At 38.0% G+C, this 27296-nt stretch overlaps 1 protein-coding gene across 1 annotated transcript in view; it reads right to left on the bottom strand.

Annotated features, from left to right (window-relative positions):
• Positions 1–27296, bottom strand: part of LOC112103663 (nucleoporin p58/p45) — a 54945-nt gene that overhangs the window by 12920 nt on the left and 14729 nt on the right. Inside the window, exons 7-15 of the mRNA XM_024195555.2 lie at positions 25628–25652; positions 24803–24868; positions 24256–24430; positions 19413–19492; positions 18692–18810; positions 17657–17739; positions 15059–15260; positions 9266–9364; positions 5868–5963 (exon numbers count right to left, since the gene is read on the bottom strand). Of these exons, the coding sequence (XP_024051323.1) occupies positions 5868–5963; positions 9266–9364; positions 15059–15260; positions 17657–17739; positions 18692–18810; positions 19413–19492; positions 24256–24430; positions 24803–24868; positions 25628–25652 (945 nt within the window). The remainder of the gene's footprint in view (positions 1–5867; positions 5964–9265; positions 9365–15058; positions 15261–17656; positions 17740–18691; positions 18811–19412; positions 19493–24255; positions 24431–24802; positions 24869–25627; positions 25653–27296) is intronic.

The following is a 27296-nucleotide window of genomic DNA, read 5'->3' as shown; positions in this document are numbered from 1 at the left end:
GGGGGAGAATAGGGATTCCAAGTGACACTTCCCTGAATATTTGTGAAAATCACTTGATGATGGCAGCAATATCTGTCCAAGGCAGAAGACTGTGCCTTGGAAGAGTTTTAACCTAAGCTGGTAGAAGATAAGCTTAGGGGGTCTGGGTCTCTCATGAACCCCAGAGTTCAGATTGGGGGGGGGTAGACCCTGACATGGGCAGATTAGAAAGAAATTTATGGTAACACATCTTACGGAAGAGGAGTCAGATCTAAACTCAAGAGCTGCAATAATGGCACATACATGCTCCCCTAGACCCAAACCACCCTACTGACTCTGATTAAAGAAAAAGCTGCAGAAACAAAATACAATTCTCATTACCTAGGACAATCACAAGGTTCTACAAAACAATGGTCTCAGTGTTGAAGTCCTGCAAACAGTGCCTGGGGAAGAGGACTGACTTAAATGAAGTTTTTTTTTTTTTGTTGTTTTTTTTTAATAAGTGTATCCAAGCCCAGTTACTCCATACAGTAAATCTATACTGTAAGATCACATTCAATCCAGAGGCCATCTGACACAGGCAAAGATTAATGTATTTATACACTATCAAAGTTATCTGGAGATTTGATTTCCATAATCTCTTCAATTTAAATGATATTGTTTAGATTTGCAATATGGTTTAAGTGATTCATAACATTTCCTTATCGATCTCCCAGTTCAGAAAAGCTTTCGAACACATGCTTAAAGTTAGGCATATGTTTCAGTTCCTTGCTGAATCAGGGTTTTAATGAACACTTCCACTTTGTAACACAAAACTTTAAAGTACTGCATGCCTTAAGCCTTTTATACCATTCATTTAAAAATGTTTAATGCTAGAGTAACAAAGTTGCTTATGAAGATTAAGCAAGTTTTGCACTTCGTAGTAATTCAATGGAAAAAAAAGGTTACTAACCTTCTGTAACTGTTGTTTTTGTGAGATGTGTTGCACATGTCCATTCCATGTGTGTGCATGCCCTGAGCACACTCACTGCAAGATTTTTCCCTCAGTGGTACCCATCGGGGCAGCTCGAATGCCCTCTGGTGCCATGCACCTATAGCACCGTTATAAAGTGCCCAGCCAACTCTGCACCCTCTCAGTTCGTTCTTTCTGGAAAAGTCTGATGCAGAACGGCAGGAGGGTGGGTCGTGGAATGGACATGTGCCATGCATGTTGATGAGCAACAGAAGGTTAGTAACTGTTTTTCCTTCTTTGAGTGATTGCACATGTGCATTCCACTCTAGGTGGCTCCAAAGCAGTTGAATAGTGGAGGGATCAGAATTCATGGACATACTGACCGCAGGACAGCTCAACCAAATTTGGCATCATCCCTGGACTGTTGAGTGATGGTATAATGGGAGGAGAATGTGTGCACCGATGACCAGGTTGCTGCTTTACAAATATCCTGAGTAGGGATCTGTGACTGGAATGCTGTTGCTGATGCTTGCAACCTTGTGGAATGAACAGTCAGGTTAGCTGGTAGCAGAACACCTGCCTGGTCATAACAAGTATGAATGTATGAGGTGATCCAGGACGAAGCTGTCTGTGAAGAGACTGGGAGACTCTTCATCATATTAGATACAAACAGTTGGGTAAATTATTGGAACAGTTTAGTCCTTTCTATGTAGAAAGCCACATAGTGCATCTAACATCCAATGAGTGAAGATGTGGTTCCTCCCTATTTACATGCAGCTTCGGGTAGAAGACAGGTAGGTAGGTAGATTGCCTGATTGCTATGAAATTGCTAAACCACTTTTGGGAGGAAATGGGTGAGGACGTAAATGCACCTTATCTTTAAAGAAGACTGTGTACAGAGGTTCTGATGTGAGGGCATGGAGATCCGAGATCCTTCTGGCCGAAGTGATGGCCACTCAGGCTTGGTCTACACTACCCGCCTGATTCGGCGGGTAGAGATCGATCTTCTGGGATCGATTTATCGCGTCTCATCTGGACGCGATAAATCGATCCCAGAAGTGCTCCCCCGTCGACTGCGGAACTCCTGCTCACCCAGAGGAGGAAGCGCTGTCGACGGGGGAGCTTGCCTGCGCTGCGTGGACCCGCAGTAAGTAAACTTAATTCGATCCAGGAAACGTTGACTTCAGCTACGCTATTCTCATAGCTGAAGTTGCGTTTCCTAGATCAATCCCCCGCCCCAGTGTGGACCTAGCCTAAGAAAACCACTTTCCAGGAGATGTATAACAAACAGCAAGTTGCCCAAGATTCAAACTGTGGTCCCATAAGCTTTGATAGATCAAGTTCAGGTCCCAGGGAAGAACGGGCTCTCTTACTTGAGGGTATAACCTTTGTAGGCCCTTGAGGAATCAAACAGACATGTCATTTGAAAAAATGGACCGGTTATCCACCCAATAGTGGAAAGCTGGTTTTGCTGCAAGGTGAATCTTGACAGAGGAAATAGCTAAGCCTTGCTGCCTTCAGGTATAAGAGATACTCAAGAATTTCTTGTAAGGATGACTGTGTGGGTGAAGCCCTGCATTGGGATGCCCAGACAGAGAACCGCTTCCACTTTGAAAAGTAAGTATCCCTGGTGGAGCTCTTTCTACTACCTAATAGGACCTGATGAACTTGCTCTGAGCAAGCCTGCTCTCTGGGATTTAGCCATGGAGCTTTCAGGCTGTTAGGTGAAGGGAGCTCAGGTTCAGATGGAGCAGCCGATCATTATCCTTAGAGATCAGGTCCAGGTGTAATGGAAGCGGGATGGGGTCATCACTGAGAGGCCTAGCAGAGTGGAGAATCAGTGTTGATGGGGCCATGCTGGGGCTATCAGAAGAACTCGGACCTGGTCCTGGGTGATCTTTAGCAGTACTCTGCACGAGCGGGATAGGGTTAAAAGCATAATAAAGATGTCCTGTCTATGATATCAAAAAGGCGTCCATTATAAAACTTGGACTGTGACCTCGCTGGGAGCAGAACTGGTGACACTTTCTGTTGTACCAGGTTGCAAATAGATCTGGGGAGTCTGGAAAACGTCCCTCGCCACATCTGGGCAAAAGGACCAGTCATGGTGAGGAGAAAGTCCTGCTGAGGCGATATGTCAGGTCTTTTTGCGTTCCCAGAAGGTACGAGGCCACAAGACTGATTGCGTGGGCCGTGCAAAATTCCCATAACTGAATCGCTTCCTGACATAGGAGGGAAGAGCAAGCTCCTCCTTGCCTGTTGAGATAAAACATGGCTGCAGTGCTGTCCATAAGAACAAACAAGTTTCTGCCCATAATGTGTGGCAGGAAGGCCTGACAGGCCAGGTGAACTGCTCTGAGTTCCCGGACACTGATGTGGAGTGAAAGTTCCTCCAGAGACCAAAGGCTGTAAAAAGGGAACGCCCGCACAAACAAACAGTGAGCAGATCCAACCACCAACTGAGGGAGATGAGGACCCACGGAGGTACTATGAGTGCGAAGTCCAGATGGTAGCGGTTTGGTGAGTACACTGAGGCCAGCCATGTCTGGAGGGGTGTGACGTGCAGTCTTGCCTGTTGTACCACATATGTGCACAAGGCCATGTGACCTAAAAGTCTCAGACAATTTGTGGCTGTTGTGACTGGACGACCCTTGAGGTGAATCATCAGGGATGTGATTGTCTGGAAACGACCCTCTGGGAGGTAGGATCTGGCCTGAGTAGAGTCGAACACCACTCCAATAAACTCTATCCTCTGCGCCGGTGCGAGGGTAGATTTCTCTACATTTATCAGAAGGTCTCGGGCTTTGAACGTCAACTGCATAAGCTGAATGCTGGACACTTCCGGAGCCCTGGACCAGCCCTTGACTAGCCAGTGGTCTAGATAAGGTTAGACCTGCACCCCTAACCTCCTCAGGAAGGCTGTCACTACCGCCAGACATTTTGTAAACATCCATGTAGCTGCAGACAGGCCGAATGGGAGGGTTCATTACAAATCTGAGGAACCTTATGACATATTGGTATATTGATATATGTAAAAAGGCATCTCTTAAATTGAGGGCAGCATACCAGTCCCTGGGATCTAGGAAGGAGATAATGGATGTCAGGGATGTTCTAGATAATACTTAGTCCTGCCTTGAGTGCAGGGGACTGGACTAGAAGACATCTGCAGGTCCCTTCCAGTCCTACAAGTCTATGATTCTATGAACTATGTATAAATATAAGAAAAAGAAGACCACAGAGAACTTGCCAAAGCAAGGATAGCAGTCCCAGCGACCATCACAGGTGGTAAGAAGGAACTGAGAGGGCATGGGGCTGGCTGGGCACTTTATACTAGTGCTATAGGTGTACAGAACCAGAGGATGTTTGAGCCACCACAATGGGTACCACTGAGAAAAAAATTTCCAGCAACAGTGCTTGAGGCACGTACATTCCTAGGGTGGAATGCACATGTGCAATCATTCAAAGAACTTGACATTTTTATCATTAATATATGAAAAATTAGTAAATAACTTATTTTTGGCTTAATGTAGTTCAAGCAGCAGGAACCTGTAAGAAAATTTAATTATTATAAAAAGTAAAAAGATTTGAGCATTATATAAAAATATGCATTTGTTACTAAATACGAAGAATGCTAGCGTTCCAGTTTTGCAATATGCAGATTCTACCAACAGAAACGACATGCACTTTACCAGGATGTTATGCATTCATGAGCATTAGCCACCCAAATCAAGCAAACATTTATTTCCATTTTGTAATGTGCTGTTTTAAACTAAAGCATTCTTTAAGCCTCATTTGAAAGAAGAATCATCCTAAACTAAGAAAGAAAAAGCATGGATGCTACACAATAGAGGTAAAAATTAATGCAGTCCTTATTTGATGTAATACATAAATTAATATGAGCCAGAGGAGTCCACAGGAAAAATCAGCAATATTATTTCAGTGTTACTGAAAACCCTTGTTTTTTAGAAACAGTTGTAATTAGAAAAACAAAAGTAAAAACAAAAAAATACTATGATAAACCAATCCTGGAAGGCAGACATCTACTCTAATTTTCTAGAAAGCAAAAGTGATGATAAACATATGTTCTAATAACTAAAGCTAATTACAAAATTAGACATGGGTGCCAAACGAAAGAGTTAGATTTCAAATACCCAAAGTTTGGGAGCAATGGGTCCAATATTCAACATCTATTTTATCACTAACAAAAGACTAAGAATCAAATGAGTAATAAGTAGGAAGTTGCCAAACTGACAGCGGTATGAAAAAAAGTGTATTCAGATGTTGAACTATATGAGAGGCCTCAGAATGAGACAAAATAAATTTTCAAAATAAAATCCTTAATTTATATATAGGAATTATGAACGTACAAACTGACAATTGCATACATAATTTGCCTTTCTGCATATAAAATGAAGGCATTTAGTTTTACAAAGGTATCCTTAAAGTTTAGTTATTGTAAGGTAAATTCTGACTAAAAAAAATAAGAGCATCTAACTATTGGTGAATTAAGCAGAACACATTTTAGAAAACAACAAAACTTAAAATAACCTTAAAAAGTCTACCTTTCCCTTGTATTCAAATAGCGAGCGGTGACTCCTGTGCCTCAAACTACATCTGATGTAATTATTTTTTTTTAAACTGTAAATTATTAGTAAAACAGGAGCTATCATTTATTGAAATCAGTAGTTCTCTTTTAGGGAGACAGCATCCAAAAAGGGGCATTTTAGGGGTTGATTTTTTTCCTCTCTAAAATAATCAATTTAGTTTAAAGCAAATATTTCTTTAGTTAAAATAACATTTTTCAACGGTTTTATTGTAAAGGCAACTTTAAGCATGTACATGATATTGTTTTCAATTAGTTTTTTTAAAGTGAAACCTGCAGTTGGATTATGCATTTGTACTTTTAAGACAAATTTGAATTCAGATAAAAGCAAACCTGCACTAAGACTTCCCGAGGGTTTATTTGTAGTTCCAAATCCGAACGATGGTGCGCCTGTGGCAGTGCTTCCAAAAGCAGAGCTACTTCCAAATCCTAGTGGAAGAGTAGTAAATACATGGAACAACATAAAAAGCAGGTAACATAGAACACTGCAATTTAAAATTTATAGTTTTTAGACAATAATTTAAAAGCATATTTAATCCTAAGAATTATTTTTAGTAAATCTATTTCACTACTCAAAGTGTCCTGCTCTAAATGCAGCACTAACTGAATTCTGCAAAAAACAACCCCTCTACCCTGCCCCCAGCAATGCTCAAACAGAAAAGCGTCTGAGAATCATAGAAAACTATTAGTAGTTTTATTTAAAAATCAGATACTGAATGGTAAGTATTAAGCTATAAACAATGACTGCAGTTAAATGGAAATGTCTGTGGTCATAGTCACATTATTCTATAGCTATTAAAATACAAAGAGGATGAGTTCAATGACATCATTTCACTCCACCACCAATAGGTTAAAAACCTAAGCAAATTCAGACTTAAATTACATGAATAGGCTAGGAATTCTAGCTAAAGTAACCTCAGGACTTGTCTACATGATAAAAAATTGCCCCGTTTTAACTAAAGGTGTTATTTAAAACCAAATTTAGTTAAATGGGTGCCAAAGGCTGCATGGACACCTTTAATTTGGTTTAAACCCTGCTTATTTCAATTCAGCTTAAATCAATTAGGGATCAGTTTAAGATAAATCAAAATAAGCCACACTTTAATTGCAACTTCCTTGTGTAGACAAGACTTTAGCTGAGATGAAAAGTATGAGGTAAAAAGCTCTAATAATTAAGATAATAAAGTATCTGGCACTCAGAGGTAGAGATCACTGTAATAGGAAAAGAAATACATGAAATTAGTTTGGTCACCTGGCTCTGATAACCTTATAACTACTAAGTTCGTATGAAATAGGATTTCATCAGAACTACTCAACTACATCCTTGCAGAAAAAGGGCAGCCATCTTTTACTCTATAGTTATGTAATCTCAAGGAACAATTTGATTTAGTAGTTCTGAGATGTTTATATTTTGAGACTAGACCATTCAAAATTTGCTTAGAATGTAAGATTTTTGAAATACTGGTCACTATTAACATATACAAGGAAAAGTAAGCACACATTTGATGTTTGAGGAAGAGGCTATGGGATAGGAAAGATTAAAAATCCATTCAGTAGCTTTAACTGATTCTTTTTAAAAGAGAACAGCATTCAAACTTGTTAAATGATAGCTTTTTAACTAAAGCTTGAAAATAAGGGTATGAAAGATATTCACATTTTTAGCAGAACTGTAAAATCTACTAGTCTTAATTTACAAATATGAATTTTAAGGTTTATAATTGTAGTAATTCAGGACATGTAAGGTTCCAAAATATTGATTCTATAGACAAGAGGACTTTGCCTTTGTACCAGAGAAATCTCTCTATTTTACAGGTGAACAAATTGTATCAGTGTAAGGTTGCTCAGTGGAGCAACATTTCCCATTTTTTGCCCAATCCAATTATAAATGGATTATCAGATACATGTTAGTACCATTAGTATAGGAATGTTGTTTTAATTAATGAAGGAGCAGGCATCTACACTCCAGGAATACTAACTATACGTGCAATTGTTAAGACTGTAACTTGTGAATATGACCAGTAAGAAATTTTGCAAGCGAAGAATGTAATTTGGAGAATGTGTGTCTAATAATCCATTATGATTACACTACTTGATTTAAGTATTTAATTTTCTGAATCCTTGAAGTATTCACTTTGTCCATCTATTTCCAAGAGCCCCATTTCTGGATGTTTTTTCTTTCTTCCCCCTGCTGTACTAAGTTCTCTTTGTTAAATTATTCTTCACGTGTCGTAAGTCCGTATGTTGCAGAATAAATTACAAACCCAAACAAAAGGAGTTAAGGATTTTACAAGATAATATACAATTATGGCAAAAAGTTATCAAAAAATTGCCTTCTTAAGCAAAGGGCTACTAAAGAAAGTTTAAAAATTAAGGCTTCAAGATCTAGCCAGTAGTTAGCTCCTATTTACTTGCTAGGACAAGTTTGTGTAACTTGCATCAGCAAAATTTCTAAAAGAGTGTATCTGAACAAACTGTAGTTTACAACGTGTTTGAGGGAGGGACCAGGCCTTCCCTTTGTGTTTGTACAGCACCTAACATGCTATGGGGCTACTCAAAACAAGTAATGTAAATACATACTTTTAGTCCACCTATGAAGATTAGTAATTTTTCCTGTTATCGGTACACACAAAATCTACTTCCATAGATAGTCAAATTTACAATTTGGCTGATGAGGACCATTCTGGAATTTATAAAGAATGTAACTAATTCCAAAGATAAGTAAAGTAGTTCATATTAAATGACTCATCATTTTAAAGATCTCAAACTACTGTAAATACACCGCACCATACAACATTAACAGCAGGTGAATTTTAATATCTATATAGTTCTGTGAAATTTACATGTTGATAGTCACTGTTCAGTTCACAGTTCACCTCTTGATAATAATCCTATGTTTCAAGTGAGAAAGCAATATTCATTAATTTTAAACTATCTTTTTTACATCACTACCTGCTCTTTAAGGCACAGCTCCTCTCCTGGAGGGTCTCCTACCTACTCCCTCCAGTCAGTCAAAAAATATTTGGATTTAAACAAAAGAGAATTTTCCTCACTTTCAGAAGTTGTGAGGTTGAATAGCTTGACAAAAAGGATTTTGGATCTCAGCATTAAGAGGCAAACATTTTACAGAGCTGGATTCTGTACTAGAAAGCTATGTAGCAGAACATAATTATGCTTTGACAAACAGGTTCCCTGAACAAGTGCAAATTAGATAGTTTTCCAGTACAGTTTCTTATTAAATCCTTGAACTGATAAACAAGCTGAAATGTGTTTTAAGAGTTAGAACTCAATTGTACACAGGAGAAATTTCTTAATTAGGTTAACATACATTCTTCTGGCTGCTATTTCAAATCCAAATAAAATGTGATTGTCTTTAAAACTGTGGGTACCTACTTTTAAAGCCTTTAGTAAACTATAAATAAATTCAAGTCCTAGTTACAAAATAATTGGTACTTTCCTGGTTTCAAAAATGCAACCCCAACATGCTTATCTTATGCCCATCTCTCTTGCATCTTTGGGTTCACTAAAAATGTCAACACTAGATTTAACCTTTGTGGTTTATCTTACTCTCGCTCTACAATGCAGATGACTTTTTCCCTCCATGTGTCTTACTTTTGCCAAACTGAAGATTTACTTCTGAAACAGATCATCCTCTTAGTGAAGTTTAAAGTTTGTAATAAATTCAGATGTATTGTATAATAATTCAATGAAATATTAGAAAAGTTAAAGTGTACCTCCAAGGTTTGAAGAACCTAAGCCACTTGATTGCAAGCCAGTGCCAATACCTGAGCCGAATGGCGTTCCAAAACTAACTCCCAGAGATGGCTGTGGCCCTGGTATAAAAAAAAAATGAAAACAAACTTGCCTTACTCTTTCATGATAAAGAGATCCTTTATGTAATTATTTGATAAAAGTGAACATTATTGCTTTTAACAAATTCCATTAAAGTCCCCAAAACTTTACCTCTTCAAAATTCTTCCCCAAACTGCCTCTATGTCCACCTGGTAAATCTAAGAAAATACTGAACACAGTGTAAGGTGAAGCTACTTAAAACTAGCTAGTTACAATATATAGTGAAGTATTTTTGTTACCAATTCAGTCTAACCTTATAAACCTATTTTAATAATTTATTAAAATCTTTTAAGAACTACACTTAAATGTGACACTATTTTGACACAGTCTGTTGAAAGCAGAAGGAGAATCTTTTTAAAAATCTAACTTTAATAGTTAGTATCAAGTTTCAATTAAAAGAAGAGAAACTGACACTAACATGACTAAAAACCATCGTGTTACCAATAGCCAATATATTTAATAACTAGAAACCTTCAAAGCTACTCATTTGAGTATTTTTCCAAATTTAAACAAACATTAAGTAGATAAAAAACAAGACAATGACTTTATTTTATTAAATTTATTGTTCATTTTAAAGCAAGTCAATTACACAACATGACAATTCAAACTTTTTCCACACAAAATAATAACTGAGTTCTGTTAAGCTTTGCTACATTACACCATTCCAACCACCTGTTTAAATAAACATTTACAAAGGCACAATTTTGTGTACCTTAACTAATTAGATACATTCAAAATTTCAAATTCAGAAGTTTGTCCCATCATTTAAAAATTTTTAGAGACAGCAATTACCCTGCACGTTCACACTAAAATGCAGGATTGTCAAAAACCCATTTTCAGTCTGCCAAGCTTAAATTTATAGCCTTAGTTTGTTTTTCTTGTGGAGAATAGAATCACCTTGCTAGTCCCTCCTGTTACTAACACATTACAAAAATCTAAAAGTCATTAACGCTGATAAATAATTTATGAAAATGATTCAACAGTTTTCACAGTACAATCTTTATATTCCTGTCTTTTTCCAAACACAGTCATCAGTGCATTAGTTAGAAAGTTGAAGGGGTTGTCAAGATAAAATACAGTGCCTACCTCTTAACCCAAGTTAAGTACATTCTTACAATTTAAAAAGGCAATACTGTAAGCCATATGGTCACAAGCATACATAGCACAGAATGCAATGTACATGGTAATGTCTTTGCCAACAATGTTGGAACAAGTAAGATCTTGTAGTCCTTTTATTTTTTTGTTATCTTTTGGTTCTTATTCAGAATTTTTGCCTTACTTGTTAAAGTATCTGTAACCAGCAATTTTCATCTAAAGCGATTTAAAATAAAAAAAAGCTAGTGGTAGTATTTTGAATACAAAGTATTTGGTTCTTGAGATTGAGAAAGTCAAATGGAGGATCAACCAGTGTTTGAATTAAGTAGAAGGCACTGTATTTATTAAGTGGTAACACTTTCGCAAGAAACACAACAAAGCCCTTAAATGATCCAATGCAGAATGAGGTCTGCCTACTCAAAGTAGTGTTAAACTAAAATTTATAAGGGCAACTAAAGCTGTGAATTTGCAGTCTGCGATTAAGTAGCTATTTGGGAAGTCAAGTTCTATCATTGTTCCAAGTAAGAAGTATGCACTGTATTTCATACCAGCTAAGGCCCTTAAAGTATTTTTCTACAATAAAAGTGATGGATTAATCTCAAACTAATTTGTTTAAATCCAGTTTATTTTAAATATTGAAATATCTACCTAGCAGCTCCTTTAGAAATGTTGTCAGTACAAAGGAAATTAAAAACAAAAACAAAACAAAAAAAACCCATGTCAGTTAGACCTCAAACTAAAACAGAAAAATGTGTCCAGTTCCTTCTCATTTAAAGAGAGTGCATCAATTTTCTACCTTAATAGGAGGCACTGTTGGTGGAAGACCTTAGAATAGAATGAAGACACCAGAGTCCTCCAAGACATGCTTGTTTTTAAATGTAACATGCTTTTTAGATCAGTAAAACAGTATTACTCTAAAACACCTATATTCAAGTTATATAAAACAGGATTTCATTCCAAAAGCTGACAAGCTTTTCATTGAACAGGCCTGTGATATATTTGTTCATTCTGTACCATAAAATTCTGAAGGCATTGTCATAATTTATAAACCTCTTAGGTAAACATACATAATTTTCAATAGCAAAAGACTAGTGATAAAGATCCTCCATGCCAAAAGTACCAGCAAACATTGTCACCTTTGGCTATTATAAGTTATGAGACAAATCCTTAAAACAATAATTTTAACAATATTTTAAAACCTGCTATATTTTGCCCTGTAGAGCATTTTTAGTTTAATAAATAAAGACTCACTACTAAGAACCCAATTAGACAATAGGTCAACAAGATTCCCTACCAAAGTGATACCATAGTTTAAATTTATGTGACATTTTACAGAGTTCATCACATCATTGGTTCAAACACAAGACCAAATTTAGTGTCACAATTCAAATTTCATTCTGAGAGTAATACACTGAAATTTTACCTATGTCAAGGTCAAATTATACAATAAAGTTCTAAGTGCTGTAAAGATTTTATTAAAGTATCTCATTCTCACTTAAATTTCATGTTGAGAAGTCAAAACATAGCTAATATCTTAATCATGCTTTGACTTTAGTTTCCCCCCCAGCTAAATCAAGAATAATTAAATGTTTTGGGGGAAATGAAGGAAAGTATTCCTTTGGTTAAGCGAACTTAGCCTTACCAGCAGAATGTTAGATTGGTTCCATCCTATTGCATGTAAGGCTGTAATGACACTTGGCTTTTTATTTTCCCTTAGTGTTTCTCACAATTTCTACTGCCACCAGTAGCACTAAGAGTAGACTGCCCCCCTGGCATTTTAACTACCATGTTGTTAAAGACTGCTCATTGCAGGTCTAAATGAGAGGGTAGTAAAAGCGCTTGCTGCTGATCTAACTAGCACAACCAGCATTCCACCAACAGTAACGCTGCACTAAGAGTAACAGTGTGAAATTAAGAGAAAAGTTTAGTGCAGACATGGCTAAAGCGTAGTTTTATTAACGCTAAACCCTTGACTTCTGAATGTGAACTAAAAATAAATTACGGTCTCTGCCTTCCTTCAGAGAAAGATGAGTAGCTTGCTAAATCTAAATTAACTTTAAGGAATAGCCTTATACCATGTAAACATCAATATATTTTTAGACACAAGAACAAAAGTCCTTACTCTTGACATTTAGAGTACTGTGTGTTACTTTTTTTTTTTAGCCAAACTTTAAAAGCCCAGATTAATTTTCTTGTTTTAGAAAAGTCTTTGTGAAGAGATCATGGGGAAGAACAGTAGATTAGGTATCTCTCTCTCACACACATACAGTCAAACACTTGTCCTGCCCTCCTCTCATCCCTTATATTTCTACTCTTTTGGGCCCTGATCTTGCAAATATTTAAGCAACTGATTAACTTTATGCACGGTGAGTAGTCACTGAAGGCAATGAGATTACTCACAGTGTGTAAAGTTAAGTGAATGCTTTAAGTCTTTGCAAGATTGGAACCTTATTGCAGTAGAAGGCCAAATGGCATCTTTTCCTCTGCTAAACAGACAGTGGTCCAAACATCTATTCGCCTCAGTTGCTTACAGCCAAGTCCTCTATAGTGTGTTTTACGGGGAGACAATGAGTGCATTTGGTAATAGTCTGACCCCATTAGTGGTAACCTAAAGTCACTGCCACCTATTCTTTTTTGGTGGCATACGTGATAAAGGTTGATTGCCTAAGTCCCTCTGCATCAGAGACCATGATCACATCTATAGCTGGCATACTTGTTGGCACTTCTGAGATACCCAACAAAATATGAGCAGAGACTTTATTACTAACCGCAAAACAGTTATTGAAGGTATCTCAAGATATAAACTGCCTTATCCTATGGAGGTTGGCATAGCTCAACTTTTCAATTCTCTCACCCATCCGGCTGAAAGGACATTCATACTGAAAAAGTTCTAACAATGACATTACTTTATTGATGTGATAGCTCAACTGGTAGTTCTTTTGTCTCTGGAGCCAAAAAAATAACTTCAAACCCCTCACCAGTGGTAATGAGGACACATGATTAGGACATCTTAAGTAGTGTGACAATCAATCCTATAATGACTAATGAAAGGATCTTAAAAGACAAGAAAAAGGTGAGTGGAGAGGTGCAGTTTTTGGTAACTATTAGGGCTGCACAATCCACACATCCCTCTATATAAAAAAAAACATGAGAGAATTGGAAGTCATTTCAGATTGTTACATCCTTAAAAAAAGTTTATTGTATATGTCAATGCATCTAGAGAATAATTCCACAATTTTTAGTTATAGCCACCAGTAGAAACACTCTTAGTGGATTACAGTCGAGATTTAGATATAATCTATATTTCCCTTTTGTTGTGATCCATGTATTCTGGTTTACATGTAATTGGAACTGGTTCCTCACTCTTCACAGGGGCCAGGGCTGGAAGTATATAGAGCTTTCTACCTACATAGATAAGGGAGGGAGTGCCTCATTACTTGAGAACAATCCCTACAGATGATTTTTGAATGACTCTGGGCAAAGCCATATATTCCTTTGGTTGGCCAGATGCAGCACTGAAGGCATTGTGGGCAAAGAAAGCAAAGGTGGAGCACAGAGAAGGGGAAAAGATCCTGAGGTGATTAGCACATCTAGGATAAAGAACATTTCAGGAGAAAATCAAATGGTAAAATAGAGGTATATCCCAAATTCGCAAACTGGGTGTCTGAAGTTCGGCACCTAAATCTATGTTCAGGCTCCTTAACAAAAGTGCATGATTTTATCAAAGGATTGTGCGTCTGCCATTAACATGGTTGGATTTTTCAAAGGTGACATGTGAGGTGCACAGTCCCTTTGAAAAAAAATATCAGGCCACTTCTATCAAAATGCCTATCTTCGGGCACCCAGCTTTGAAAATTTTGGTTAATATGACTAGGAGTGCATTTTGACAATGTCAACGAAGACAGCCTAAATGGCTTCCTTTCCTGTCCAGTCACCTCACCTCACGTGTACACTGGGCCAAAACACACACCCTTGATGTGTTTCACACACACTTTTTCTGTTCTTGTTCAGTCACAACAGCAAATGGCCTGTTAGCAACTGTTAGTACCATCCTTCCGAAGAAATTAGAAAAACAAGAAACAATGGGCCAAGCATTCTTTCCTTCTACTCTACATACTTAAGCTCCAATATCCTCTGTTTTGTAGCATATTTTAATTTACAATTTCAAAGTGCTATATAAAAATGCATCATTCATTTTACATAAGAAAAATGTAATATGCATTTGGATTCATTCCTCCCTCCCCCCCAATTTGAAAATCATTTACTATACAATCATACAATTTTGGAAAGATGCTATATTACTCATATTCAGAGATGTCATTTAAGAATGAAGACTCACATTCCAAGGGGTAATTAGAGGAATACAGTAAATATCACTAATACAAATAAATTCACAAGATTAAATATCTATCTGGTATATAATTATTGCTAAGTCTACCCTGCATTTTTTATTAGCTATGTATTGATAACTTACAATTTTTTGATTTTTAAGCCAACACAAAGGAAGACCTTATATAAAAATTTACACAAATTGACTATTGTTGTAACACTAGTAATCTATAACTTGAATGCATTCAGACCTGTAGCAGGCTGTTGCTGCTGAGAAAGTGTGGCAGCCATGGCAACGGCTGCTGCATTTGGTATGTTGCTGAAAGGGGTTGGTCCAGTAATAACACGTGGGGCACTCTGCCATTTCTTAGCTTCTGCTCGTCTTGCCTCAAACACATCCATAGCATCTCCGAGAAAGGTTTTTCTATAGCCAAGGTATTGGTCTTTGAGCATCTGAAAGAGAAGGAGGGGAAGTCATTTTAGTTCAGTACATCTGAGGTAAGAACTGAATAGTTTAGTCATGGGGCAAGTTAACAGTTAAATACATTTTAATATAATTAAAGAAACATTTTTCATATTAGTTTAGGGGTGTTAAACTCATGATTTGAAGAGGATTGAATTAATTTCCTGTTTATGACTACGTTACCACCAATTTGGAGCTAACCACAGATGTCAACTAAAAGACTTTCCACACAGATCAAGGCCAAATCCTCAACTGGTATAAATCCATATAGTTGCACTTGATTTACATCAGCGCAGGATTTGGTCCCAGGTAGAATATAATCTTTATGTAGTAATAAAACTTAAATATCTTATTTTGGCATTCAGTATCATCGAGTGGGAAAACATGCGGAACTTCAGAACTCTCTATTGATGCCCTTTGCTTTCTTTGTTTTTCTCCCTCTTACTTATGTTTTTCCTTCTTTCTGTACTGAAGGAAATACAGCATCTCCCATTTCCCAGTCCTGTTGGGATTCACTCCCACCCCTACCCCATTTCATCTGCTCAAGCAATCAATAGAGCCTTGCATGGATACAAAAAGGTGTATCCGCAATCCGCAAAAATGGTCTGCAGGTATCTGCGTCAGATATCCACGGATTTGCTGGACTCTAAACAGCTCCACAGGTCACTTCGCAGCAGTGATGCAGGGCTGTGTCAAGCCCCCAACTGCCTCTTGCCCCCAGTCCCACTTTTTCCCAGACTTCCTGCCTTGCCACCCACTCTGCCCCACCATACCTCCTTCCCTGCTCTGGGCAGGGAGGCTACAATTCTGGGTCCTTCTATGCAGTGCCGCCCTCCCCGTGGAGCACTCGGACACCCCTATGCCGCACCCTCTAATGCATGCAGCCATTGCTGCCTGCTTATTTAAAGAACAACCCCACCCTCAAAATGGTGCTTGGCTCACTCCCAATAGGGAGTTGTAGTTTACTTCCTCCCTTCAAGCAAGCTGGGGACAACAACTCCCAGAATGCCCAGCATGCTGTTGCGTGATTCAGAGATCTGAGCTACAGCCTGCAGGCTGGGTGACAGCCGCTCTGTTCGGGTGAGCGTGTGCTGCAGAGCCCTGTGTGGATACAAAATTTGTATCTGCAGCCGTGCTGTGATCTGAAAAAAAACAGTCTGTGGGTATCTGCATCTGTGGATACAAAGAGGATATCTGCGGATTTGCAGGGCTCTAGTGATCAGCAATTAAGCTGCTGGTCTCTCCCTCATGGACTAGAGAAAAATGGCTCCTGAGCAGACCAGCTTCTGCCCTTTTAAATCTTTTAGCCCCTCCTTTATCATGTGACATCCCTGCCAGCTTCCCCACTTGAGCACAAACCCTTGCCACCTGATTTCATTGCCATGGCATCATCTCCCTTGACAAAGGAATTCTCCTGGGTATGAGGAGCTAGCCTATTGAGCAATTACATTTCAATGAAGAGCACTTCAGCACAATGACTATTTTGGTATTCTTTTACCACCGGCCTCTGGAATCTCAACCCAACATGCAGGCAAGCAGATCACAGAGTAGGTAAAAGGCTGCACACTCAAAATGAAATTTACAGCCTGGCACACGAGTTCAAAATTTCACAGAGAATTCATAAGTTGTACAGACATAGCCCCAATCACAACAAGGATATGTGAAATTTGAGGAATTTACACAATGTGAGAATTGTCTTACTACAGACTTCTCTACTGATCTAAAAAAATCTTTTTGTGGGTAAGAATGAGAATAGGCCATATTGCATACTTTTTTTGTGTGTGCAGAGGCTGTACTAGAGCCCTCCTTAAAGAAGCCACTGAATCTCAATCAGCAATGAACCCAGAATGCTGTTTTCAACAGAACACCCAAGGGCTATTTTGCAAAATTACTTTATAACTGGAAAGTGGTATCTTCCCCTGATTCTGCTCATATTCAAATGAATAACTCATTTTTGCTTGAATTGTCAAACAAAAAAATAAATAAAAACAAACAAAAACACAAATACTCATTGGGCAAACAGCAAGTATAGAAAATGTCAGCCCCCAAAATTTCAGAATGTTACGAGCAATTGAAAAGACAGTGGAATAAATGGAAAATATTATGTAACCTTAAATACAGTGGTCACAGCTTCTGCCACTTTTATAATAAATAGTTTAAGCCAGCCTATCGCACTGCTTGAACAACGTATGTTCCAGCTCTCACATCAGAGAATGAGCTTTTTATTTAGCAGCATCACTTTAAAAAGCTTAAATGAATAGTTTAAATCAACTCTGTTTAAAAACAGAAAGGAGAAGTGTTATAGAAACGTTGACATGAATAATGGCCTGCAGCATTTTTGGTTATGAAATATATATGAAAATATTATTCTTTAAGTATAACCTACCTTTACATTTTCATGTATCGATTGAAGCTGTGCAGCTAGAGCTACAAATGTTTGATAAATTTTCTGCATAGCCATAGACAAATCTGTAAAACATGTATATCAGCAAATAAATTCATAGTCTTACTGCAATATTGAGACAAATTAATTAATTTATACTGCAACAAGGGTATAACAACCAGCTCTATGATGTAACTTGCTGCAAACCTATGAAGAAAAAAAAAAAAAAAAAAAGCACTATATTTCCTGTAAAACAAATGGAGCTGTGTGGGAGTAAAGTAATATCTTCTATTTAAAGAGGAGTCTGGACTTATTAACAAGTGAACAACGGACAGAATTATATTTCGGAATGATATTCACAAAACTTTGCCTATTTCTCCTCTTGAATTTCACCTGCCCAATTTTTAACTCTATTGGACCAGTATGTCTTGCCAATACTAATAAAAGATACATCAAAATGAGCCAAATTTTCTTGTATTTGTGAATGCTTATTTAAAACTCAAAATTTCATGACTCTGAATATTCAAAGTTCACTAAAAAGTTAACCGTCCATGATGTAGCCACAGAGGAGGCCTTCAATTCTGCAAGTAGTTCCAAGACATGACTAGATACAACCACTGGACCAATGTTAATCTAGCTCTGTTCACAGGGGCACTCTTCTCAGTAAGCCAAAAAGGTCAAATAAGTAGGATAGCTGTGTTTTTGCATAACATTTCAGATGCACGTCTCTTCCTGAACAAAACTGAAATGCTTTCAGTGTATCCACTTGGTGCAAGTCCCAAGATAGAATTGAAGTGGGAATTCAGGCCCCAGGCTTCCTGTCAAAGTTGTCTGAGCTGGTGCTTAAGTTCCTAAAACTTACTGTATTGGGTGACTTCAACATCCATATGAACAATAATTTCTGAAAGTTAACTAAGGAATCCTGATAGTTAAAGAGTAAAGTAACTAATATGCATTTCCTACACACACACACACACACACACACACACACACACTTTTTAAGGATTTCTGTAAAAACATTAAAATTGAACTTTTTACCTTGTGGAGTTATATGTGAATTGTTTGCTTGAGTGGCAAGATGATTTTCGAGTTCTTCAATTTGCTGTCTGTAGTGCTGCAGCTGTACTTCAAACTGTTCAACCAAGATCCTGAAGTAGCTAGAATAGAATAATCAGATCACACTTGTTGAATTTCCTTCCTTTGCAACTTCATTTTTACTATTTAGATCTACACCAATTGCAGGACTTATCAATATCATTTTAAGCAGTGGTCAGTATTCCAGTAAACATATTTTATATTACTCTTCTTCCAATGCTAGAGAAAGTGTGTTTTCTCTGCCTGAAGGTGATGTATGAATCTGTTAAGATTGATTTTTTACGGTTTCATTTGTTCAGTAAAACATGCAGTACATGCAATAAGGCATAGAACAAAATGTTAAAACAGTTTACCATAAAAGAGAAGTGTATACAGTTCACATTTTAAAGGGAGACAACGAGTACTAAATGAAGATGGTTTCCTCTCCACTACTGGCCAATGTAGGGGATAGGATGCCATGTTTGAATCCTCTGATGCTGGGTCAATTTGTGATTTTAATTATTTAATGTGTTAAGTTTTTATAGGTATACTAAAATATTGTTATCAGATGCCTCTATCAAAGGAGCAATAGATTACACATTGCAACGTACAAATCTATTTATAAGACAGATAGTAATGCATTTTTGATGGTTAATACAAGTTTCTGTTAGATACAGTAACTTACTCTGCTGGGGCTGAATTTTCATGTTGAAGACCAGGAGGAGTTTTCTGTGTTCTTAATGCTATTTCTGCATTCTTCAGCTCCTAAATAAGCAAATGAAGTGAATAAAAAAAGGACTACATGCTATAGTTCTATAAGAAAGATGAATTCTGAAGAAAAAAAAAAATCTAACACTACTACTTCTTCACAGAGGGCTCTTTCCTTGGATGTGTTTTTGGCATGCAGTGTTTAATTAATGTTAAACCTTCAGGCATGGATGCATAAATCTGCTAAATGAGATATTTTCAAAACCTGGAATGTCAGGGACTGGGGTTGCCAAAGACATATATATTAAGATGGGCAGGCCTTTAATACAACACATAGCAATGCAGAAGAGGGAATGATTGGTTTCACTTTCCTGAAAGGGGATTCAGTTTTCAAAAGTTTAGGAAACGCTGTACTATACTATCACAACTAAGCTTTAATTTCTACTTCATCTAAAATAATTTTATATTTTTTTCTAGACTTCAATAGGGAAGATTAGAGGAATGGGAGGAAATAGCACACCTAAAAGGAAGAAACAAGGGAACAGATTACCCGATTGTCTATTTTTAAAAAGAGCATAGCCAATAGTTTACAATTTTATTTATTTATTTTTAACATTTCCACTAAAGCCTTCCTGACGGCCTTCCCAGAGTATTATAATCACAGGATACACACTTCTGTGATTTGACTGTAGTACCTTCTAATAACTGTAGTAATAAGAATTTCTCGTTATCTAGTTCTGTACTTGTTTATTCTTAGCTGTTTTGACTAGTCAACATCTGAAAACACATCCCTGTGGAAGCAGAAGAAAAAAATTGTATTCACTGTATTCTTCTATGGGAACATACCACTGAACTTCTAGAAACCACTATTATTTTATTAGTTGAAGAAAGTACTTTATTACAAGACATAGGACTAGCATCATTTTCACTTTAGAGTACAAATCACATGTAGACTGGTTTCATAAGAACGGCCATATTGCATCAAACCACTGGTCCATCTAGCCCAGTATCCAGTCTTCAAACAGTGGCCAATACCAGAGGGAATGAACAAGGCAGGACAATTACTGAATGATCCATCCCACCATCCAGTCCGCGCTTCTGGCACTTAGAGGCTTAAGGACACCCAGAGTATGGGGGTTGAGTCCCTGACCATCTTGGCTAATAGTCATTGATGGACCTATCCTACAGGAACTTATCCTAATTCTTTTTTGAACACAGTTATACTTTTAGCCTTTAAACATCCTATGGCAGTGGTCCCCAACGCAGTGCCCGCAGGTGCCATGGCGCCTGCTGGGGCATCTATGTGCGCCCATGTACTGGCCGGCGGACGAGCATCCACCGAAATGCCGCCGACAAGTAGCCTCATCCAGAGGCGTCGCCGCCGATTTTCGGCGGTGACGCCTCTGGATGATGCTGCTTGTTGGTGGCAACGCCTATTGACGTTGCTGCTTCTCGGCAGCATTTCGGCGGATGCTCGTCCGCCGGCCACGGTCCACGGTAGCTCATCGTCTGGCGTCCGCCAGACTAAAAAGGTTGGGGACCACTGTCCTATGGCAACAAGTTTCCCAGGTTGACCGTGCATTGTGTGAAGAAGTATTTTCCTTTTGTTTTAAAACTGTCGCCTATTAATTTCATTGGGTGACCCCAGGTTCTTCTTGTGTTATCTGAAGGGGTAACTAACACTTCGCTATTCACTTTCTCCACACCTTTCACAATTTTATAGACTTTATCATATCCCCCCCATGATCATCTCTTTTCCAAGATGAACAGTCCCAGTCTTTTTAATCTCTCATATGGAAGCAGTTACATATCCCTACTCATTTTTGTTGCCGTTCTCTGTACTTTTTCCAATTCTAAACTATCTTTTTTGAGATGAGGCAACCAGAACTGGTATGGGTGTTTTGTGGATTTATATAGTGGCATTTATGATATTTTCTGTCTTATTATCTGTCCCTTTCCTAATGGTTCCTAACATTGTTTGCTTTTTTGACTGCTGCTGCACATTGAGCAGATGTTTTCAGAGAACTATCCACGATAACTCCAACATATCTTTCTTGAGTGGTAATAGCCAATTTAGATCCCATCATTTCATATGTGCAGTTGCGATTTTTTCCCAATGTACATTACTTTGCATTTATCCACACTGAATTTCATCTGCCATTTTGTTGCTCCATCACTCGGTTTTGTGAAATCCCTTTGCAAGTCTTTACAGTCTGCTTTGAACTTAATTATCTGGAGTAATTTTGTATCATCTGCAAATTTTGCCGCCTCATTGTTTACCCCTTTTTTTTCCAAATAATTTATGAATATATTGAACAGCATCTGTCTCAGTACGGATCCTGGGGGGAGGACTCTGCTATTAACTTCTCTCCAGTCTGAAAACTGATAATTTATTCCTACTCTTTGTTTCCTGCCTTTTAACCACTTATTGATCCATGAGACAATCTTCCCTCTGATCCCATGACCGCTTACTTTACTTAAGAGCCTTTTGTTAGGGACCTTGTTAAAAGCTTCCTGAAAGTTCTAGTAAATATATCCTGTGCATCACCCTTGTCCACATAGATTCTAGGACTGGAAGGGACCTCGAGAGGTCATCAAGTCCAGTCCCCTGCCCGCATGGCAGGACCAAATACTGTCTAGACCATCCCTGATAGACATTTATCTAACCTACTCTTAAATATCTCCAGAGATGGAGATTCCACAACCTCCCTAGGCAGTTTATTCCAATGTTTAACCACCCTGACAGTTAGGAACTTTTTCCTAATGTCCAACTTAAACCTCCCTTGCTGCAGTTTAAGCCCATTGCTTCTTGTTCTATCCTTAGAGGCTAAGATGAACAAGTTTTCTCCCACCTCATGACACCCTTTTAGATACCTGAAAACTGCTATCATGTCCCCCCTCAGTTTGGAAAAGAGAAGACTAAACAAACCCAATTCTTTCAGCCTTCCTTCATAGGTCATGTTCTCTAGACCTTTAATCATTCTTGTTGCTCTTCTCTGGACCCTCTCCAATTTCTCCACATCTTTCTTGAAGTGCGGTGCCCAGAACTGGACACAATACTCCAGCTGAGGCCTAACCAGCGCAGAGTAGAGCGGAAGAATGACTTCTCGTGTCTTGCTCACAATAGACCTGTTAATGCATCCCAGAATCACGTTTGCTTTTTTTGCAACAGCATCACACTGTTGACTCATATTTAGCTTGTGGTCCACTATAACCCCTAGATCCCTTTCTGCCATACTCCTTCCTAGACAGTCTCTTCCCATTCTGTATGTGTGAAACTGATTGTTCCTTCCTAAATATTTGCTGACATATTTGCTGACACCCTTAAAAATCTTTAATAGATTGGCCAGGCATCATTTCCCTTTACAAAAGGCATACTGACTCCTCCACAACATACTGTGTTCATCTATGCAACTGATAATTCTGTTATAGTTTCAACCAATTTGCCAGATACAGGCCAATAAGCCTAATTTCAGTAACAGCCAGCATTTCCTCTGGTGACATTTTTTTAAATTGGCATTACATTAGCTATCCTACAGTCATCTGATACAGAGGCTGATTTAAGTGATAGATTACATACCACAGTTAGTAGTAGCAAAGAAAGCAAAATCCTGAAGAGTGTAGTCGAAAATAAAGTGCTATAGGTCCTTTAACTCTGAATTTAAGAAAGTGCTAGCAGCGTTTACCTTGTCACAGTCCTCCCCAGGTGAAGACTTAGACTGACAAGCATCCCACTTAAAGTTAGCTACAGACCAAGTGTACGTTGTATAGAACAACGTCCAATTGCCAGACAAAGTGAAAACTATCTAAACTCTTGCGTTTGTTTATTTCATTGTTTTCTTACAACCTAGAACCTTCAGCGACCGAAAAGAATAGATACTAGTAAACTGGGATTGAACAGACCACAAACTAGCCTGACAGCAAGGAAGTTATTTCTAGCTCTCACAACTGCTAATAAACAGGAGATAAGGTATTCCGGTGTCATTCCAGATTGATTTGAAAATTCCACATTTAATAAAGTCTAATGTTTACAGTGATAATTAGATTTTATGAAATGTCAAACATGAAAGAAAACGCAGATTGAATTTATTTTGTTTGCTTCCACTTAGGATAATCAAAGCACAATCTCTAATCCGCTTCTATACTAAGAGAGACTGCCCTGCAGAAATATTTCCCAAGTGAGCAATATAAGAAGGTGACAAAATAAACTAGATCCAGACTTAAGTGCCATGCTTTTAATAAAGAAAATTCAATTTTTACTGCTGCTTTACTGACTTCGTAATTAATATCCCTACATCTGACCATACAAGTGATTATAGGATTTCTATTTTAAGTGGTGTTCTCTTGGGAATCTCAGGGTACACCTCTACCCCGATATAATGTGGTCCTCGGGAGCCAAAAAAATCTCACTGTGTTATAGGTCAGACCGCGTTACATCGGGGTACGGAGAGGAACCGCTTTTACCGCTCCCCGCCCCAGCTTCTTCTCCCCTCCCCCCCAGGCTTGCCACGCCAATCAGCTGCACCTTGAAGTCTATAAACCACAATTTGAGGACTTCGATAGCTCAGACATAGGTTAGGGGCTTGATACAGGAGTGGGTGGGTGAGATTCTGTGGCCTGCGTTGTGCAGGAGGTCAGACTAGACGATCATAATGGTCCCTTCTGACCTGAAAGTCTATGATTCTATTTTCTGGTCAATATACAAATAATTTGAGCTTCTAATATTAGAGTGATTGACAGCATTGAATGCCTCTCACCTTATGTGACATCATATGCTTACTGATTTGAGCTAATAAAACAATACTTGTTTGTTAACATACCTGGGCAGTTTCCATTTTCAATTTGTCAATATTAAGAGTGTTTCTCTGTAGTCCACTAGCAGCCACTGACAAAAGCTGTTTCAAAGCTTTAATATCCTCCTGTACTTTAAGCATTGCTTTGGAAGACATTCTACTAATTTCTTCCTGCACTTGTTTTTGTTCTTTCACAAATTTCCTGAAAAAAGTTGGAAGTAGAAGTTTAATTTGTTACATTTAAAGCACACAAATGTTCTACCTCAAGTATTGTTTTAATAAAAATAAAATTAATCTTGATGAAATACCAAACCACCAATACTGAGTGATAATTTCAGCTTTTGCCTCTTTTATAGAACTACAGTATACTATAATTTCACCATCCCCCGCAACATTCTAAAACTGGAACTTCAACAGAAGATATTTAGAGGGGTTATCTTGTACCTTCAAAAGATAAGCAGTGTATCCTCACTATCTAAAACAATTTTTAAAAGTGTGATTAAACCACTTGTTACTTTAAAGCATGACAACATAATTATTTGGTTATCCCAACTAGTATAAGGAAAATACTTACTGGAGATTTTCTACATCTTGACAGATTAGTAGAGGTAGATTTTCATCCTTCAGTGCTTTACTATCTCTGCCAAAAGATAACATATGCATTCATAGACACACACTACTTCTAAACAACTTTACCCCATTACTAAACAGCCAAAGAGCTGTAAATATTCATTCTGCTTTACAAGTTTGTATCTAATTTATGAATGCTATAGTAAGTAACAATGATTTGAATTTCCTTTTATAAAACCAATTGTGAAGAACTGCACCAACTTACTTAATTCTTCACTGAGATAAGATGGGTGAGGTAATATCTGATTGGACCAACTTCAGTGTTTTGCAAGAGTTTAATTTTACAGATGAGTACGATGAGATTTTCCAAAAACCACGTAATGAGTCTGCAAGAGAGTCATGAACAGAGAGACCACAGGAGTCCTATCTCTCTGTTCTGAACTCCAGCTACTAAATACCACCTTCTACATGAAGCTAAACTAAGCAAATTTAAGGTTACATATGCCTCTAGACAGGGACTATGCCCCCTCTGCACCTGGAAAGCATCTAGCACACTTTTGGTGCTATTACAAACTAATTAGTAATAACCAGAAACACTGGATCTGTATTTTGTGGTTTATGGGACAGTGACCCCCTCTCCACCCATTTGAGTCCTACAAAATTTCATCAGAACAGTCAACTCCCATAACGTATTTAACAGTGATAATTGCATCTTCACAGCATATAGGCATTTTTGAAGGCCAAAAAAACAAAATAGGAGAAACATTTTAAAGCTTCACTATTTTCTAAGAACCTATAGAATGTAAAGAGGAATACTAAACATACTTACTCTGGTCTTGTTCCTGTTTTATCACCTAGAAGATACAGATAATTTTATATAAGAATTGATACCTTGAACAACTGTCAAGCAAAATAAGCCTTAAGAAGTTTTTCGGGGAAGGACTGATGACTATCACTCACCTCAGTGCATGTTGGCTCAGGGCATTAGGTCAGCCCCGTTGGAAGAAAATTTAATTGACTCTTCCCCTCCTCCTTCATTACAGGTTTCTATTTCCCCCCCTGGCACTTACAGTCTATCTTATTTAGACAGCATCACTGTGGTGCATGGCACTTTACAGACAAGGATCTCCTGAACAGGAATGATGGTTCGGCAGAGAGGGCACTACCCTGAGACTCTGGAAACTATGGTCCAATGCTTTGCTTCACCAGAGACCTCCTGTGTGACCATAGGCGAGACACTTTAAACTCAATAATAATTCTGAGGCACTCAGATATTATGGTAATAGGTAATTATATGGCTCTTAAGTGATAGGCCTCCTCCACATATCCCACTGTACCAGTACACTCTTCTAGCAAAGTCTTCTTTCACAAAACATGCAATACATACCCTCCACCAGGGTCACAGAGCAATACTTCAACAATATAAAACTTCTGCTGGCTCAAGTAAGACTCACAAGGGTGGATTTTATATGGTTTCTAACCTGCTATTCTACTATTTCAGCCTTTGGAATAGCTACCCTGAACAACTGCTCTTAACTACCGTCTCCCCCAAAAAACCAAGAGATTACTCAACTATAATGTGAACACTGAAGAAAATGCATCATCTTTGCTTTAAAACTCTGGGAATAACTAGTTTAGCTAGTGTCTGACACGAGAAATGGAAGACCAAACCCCCTTAATGTATGCTCATATCAACACCATAAACCTTACTTACTAATTGGCAAAAAGTGTATTGTAACCACGAACTTACTTTTTTGTAATTGCTTTTGATATAATATTTTATTAAGGAATTTTTAAAAAGTATATTACTGTAAAGTATTAGGAAGACAATAAGAAGATTACAGACTATTTTAATCAACTTTGAAGGAGAGTTACATAAACCCCACATGATTAGAAATGCTTCCATGACTTTTAAAATTCATTGCAATGAAAGAAAGTTGCTTTCAAACAGGTTCTTTGCATTTGTAACACACACTTATAGACTAGCGCTATTTCCCCCGCACTCCCAAGTGGTCAGAGTACATGTGCGAGCCTGACACAGCCTCTGAGGCAACAGACCTGTAGAGATTCATACTTTAAGACTCAGAGATCCCAAGTTTGATCCTTGCTGCCAACAATCCACCCAGAGGCACTGCATTGCATTACACCAAGTTTGCAAGCAAAATACTGTTGCACTGTATTTATGTAGAAGAATCTACAAGTTAAAATAGTTGAAAACTTAGTCAAATTGCCACAGCAAGAGACGTGCAAAGAGTAAATTACTATTTTTCTTTTAGAGAGACAAGGTGGGTGAGGTAATACATTTTATTGAACCAACTTCTGTTGGTGTGTGTGTGAGAGAGAGAGAGAGAGAGAGAGAGAGAGAGAGAGAGAGGCTTTTGAGACACACACAGCTCTTCTTCAGGTCTGGCAAAGATACTCCCGGCGTCACAGCAAAATGCAAGGTGGAAGGGATTGTTTACCATAAGTAGTTAGCACATATTGTAAGGGACTATTCA

The sequence above is a fragment of the Terrapene carolina genome, unplaced genomic scaffold (assembly GCF_002925995.2).
Source record: "Terrapene carolina triunguis isolate 2854851 unplaced genomic scaffold, T_m_triunguis-2.0 Scaffold139, whole genome shotgun sequence".
Classification (NCBI taxonomy): Eukaryota; Metazoa; Chordata; order Testudines; family Emydidae; genus Terrapene; species Terrapene triunguis.
Note: the sequence above shows the minus strand (reverse complement) of the source record. Positions and strands in the feature narration are given on the sequence as shown.